The 2,411-nt window shown below is 25.2% G+C and overlaps 1 protein-coding gene across 1 annotated transcript in view; it reads right to left on the bottom strand.

Moving 5' to 3' along the window:
- LOC106790503 (inhibin beta A chain) overlaps nucleotides 1–586 on the bottom strand; it is a gene marked incomplete at its 5' end in the record, with an annotated part of 2,461 nt that extends 1,875 nt beyond the window's left edge. The window contains 1 exon segment of the mRNA XM_014755458.1: nucleotides 204–586. Within this exon segment, the coding sequence (XP_014610944.1) occupies nucleotides 204–586 (383 nt within the window).
- Nucleotides 587–2,411: the final 1,825 nt, after the last annotated feature.

The raw sequence follows: 2,411 nt of genomic DNA, 5'->3' as shown, positions 1-2,411 counted from the left end.
TAAATATTAATTTAATTAAATTGAATTTTTTTTTGTGTAAAAAAAGAAAAGAAAACAATTAAAAACTTTCGAAAGTTATAGTTATCGAAATTAAGTAGCCAAACAAATGTGATTGCAATTGAATTGAATGATTCTATAGAAACATTAACAAAATATAATCGCAATAAAAATAAATAGTTAAATGAAATAAATTTGTGACTAACCCTGATAACGTTGTTATAATGTGATCCACTTAACGTCAAGGATGCAACCGAAGTGCATGAACCCCTGCAAAAGTATGCGTGATAACCACTAGGATGAAGTATCCAATCACCCCAACCGATGTCTTGGAAATCAATGAATAATTCGTCACGACAACATTCCTTCATTTCCGGTGAACAATTAGAATTTCTTTTGAGCCTGTTTTCTTGGGGCAACGGTGACGTATGTATTACCAAAAAGGGTTTTAACGTTTGTTCGATGGATACAGGTGCAGTGTCACGGTCGATTGAACAGGTGCTGCAGGCTATTTGCATCGCGTGGTTCAGCTGATGTTTTTCCACCCACTTTTTCACCGTAAAACCCACGTCCGTCTTTACCCAACCCTCTGTAAGAAAAGAAAAAAAAAAAGAAGTAATTTAAAAGATAGAGGGAAGAAAGAAAAGAAAAAAAAAAAAAATAACAACAAGATTGTAAAACACGTAGAACCTCTTCCCACCATTCTATTTATCTTCTATCTGGTCTTTTTTTTTATTCTTGGGGGGGTTTTTTTTTTATTAGTTAGTACTATGAAGAACTACTTTCTTACTTTTCTACACGTTTCCTCCATTAGGGTTTTTTAATTATCTACTTAGGGGGTGTGGGGATGGTTAAGATAAGAGTTAGATAAAAGATGAAATTGTATTTTGTGTTTTTTTTCTTAATGTGCATACGATGGATACACAAGTATTTCGTTAATATTATTATTATATATGTTATATGTAATGAAAGATATTAGAGTATTATTGAATCGGGTTAAATAAGTTTATAATAGTTTTCATTTTGGATTTCATAACTTTTTGATAATATTAATAAGATCCTTGCGATAATATAGTTCGCGTATATTAATATTTATAGGAATTAATTAAAAATATATTTTTGTGTGTACATGTGTAAAAAAAATTTATCTCTTACGATTTATTATTTATTTGAGATGATAAAAAATGATTGATATTATTAAAATAAATTGATTTTGAAAATGATCAATACGAAATGGGCGTTGTGTTTATATATTAACGTATAAAATAAAAAAATAATAAAATAATTAAATAAAAATAAAATAAATAAATAATAAAAATAATTAAATTCTCATGTGTAATCTCGAAATTTGAAATAGTTTATTTAGTATTCATTGTATTTCTCGTATATGAATGACGTTTAAAGAATAAAATGATAGATATTAATTGCATGCATATAAGTTTATTCAGTTCCCCTTAAAAGCAAAGTCCTTTTAACGAGTAAATATAATACACATCTGACATACGTGACAACTATAGTCATTAAATACGGCCGTATAATAACACGATACGAGAATATCAACGAATGGCAATATATTTTTATCCGTGTTACTTTTCTTCTAAAGTCTAAAGTCCGATCGTTAGGTAAATCTGCCTTAAACTAACTTGTTGTTGTTGCCAGTTTTAATATCTTAATCGGTTTTCATTTATTTCAAAAGAAAATATATATGTATATATATATGTATGATCACGCATGATAATACTTTGTTTAAAAAGGTCACCGAGAATTTTTTCATTTCTATCTTTCTTTTACTCTTTTGTTTTAATCTATTTATAAGAGATTATATTATTATTATTATAAACAAAGTCACAAATTATACATTAGTAATAATTTTACAAAATGTATCTCATATTTATTTTACGTATAAATATTATAATATGGTATCTAACAACAAAAATGTAGATATGTAAATATATAATAATCAATTTTTTTTAATGAATTTTCATAGATATGATATGACATGTGTGTATTATTATAATATAAATCTATCATACGTATTTTTAATATTTTATTATTATATTTACATATATACCATACACATAAAAATAAAATATACCTATGTATATTAATACGTGATATAATAGAATATAAAATATTTTATTTGTCAATAAATTTATATGGTATTTATCGTTTATTTATTTACAAGAGGAGATTAAAATTAACAAAAACAAAATTTTGACGTGAGTCTCGTTAGATTTTGCTCAAAACTTTTCAACCCACCCTTTTCGTGTTATATATTTAATGGGAATAATAATAATTTTTTTATCATGAAATTTTCTTCAATAAAGATAACAATTCGCGTTATATTTTCAAAAATATAATATATATTGATTGTGATTGAATAAAAATAAAATATATTATAATAAATACACAAT

Source organism: Polistes canadensis, unplaced genomic scaffold (assembly GCF_001313835.1).
Source record: "Polistes canadensis isolate GaletaPanama2010 unplaced genomic scaffold, ASM131383v1 scaffold_242, whole genome shotgun sequence".
NCBI classification, from domain to species: domain Eukaryota; kingdom Metazoa; phylum Arthropoda; class Insecta; order Hymenoptera; family Vespidae; genus Polistes; species Polistes canadensis.
This window is presented reverse-complemented; position numbering and strand designations above follow the sequence as displayed.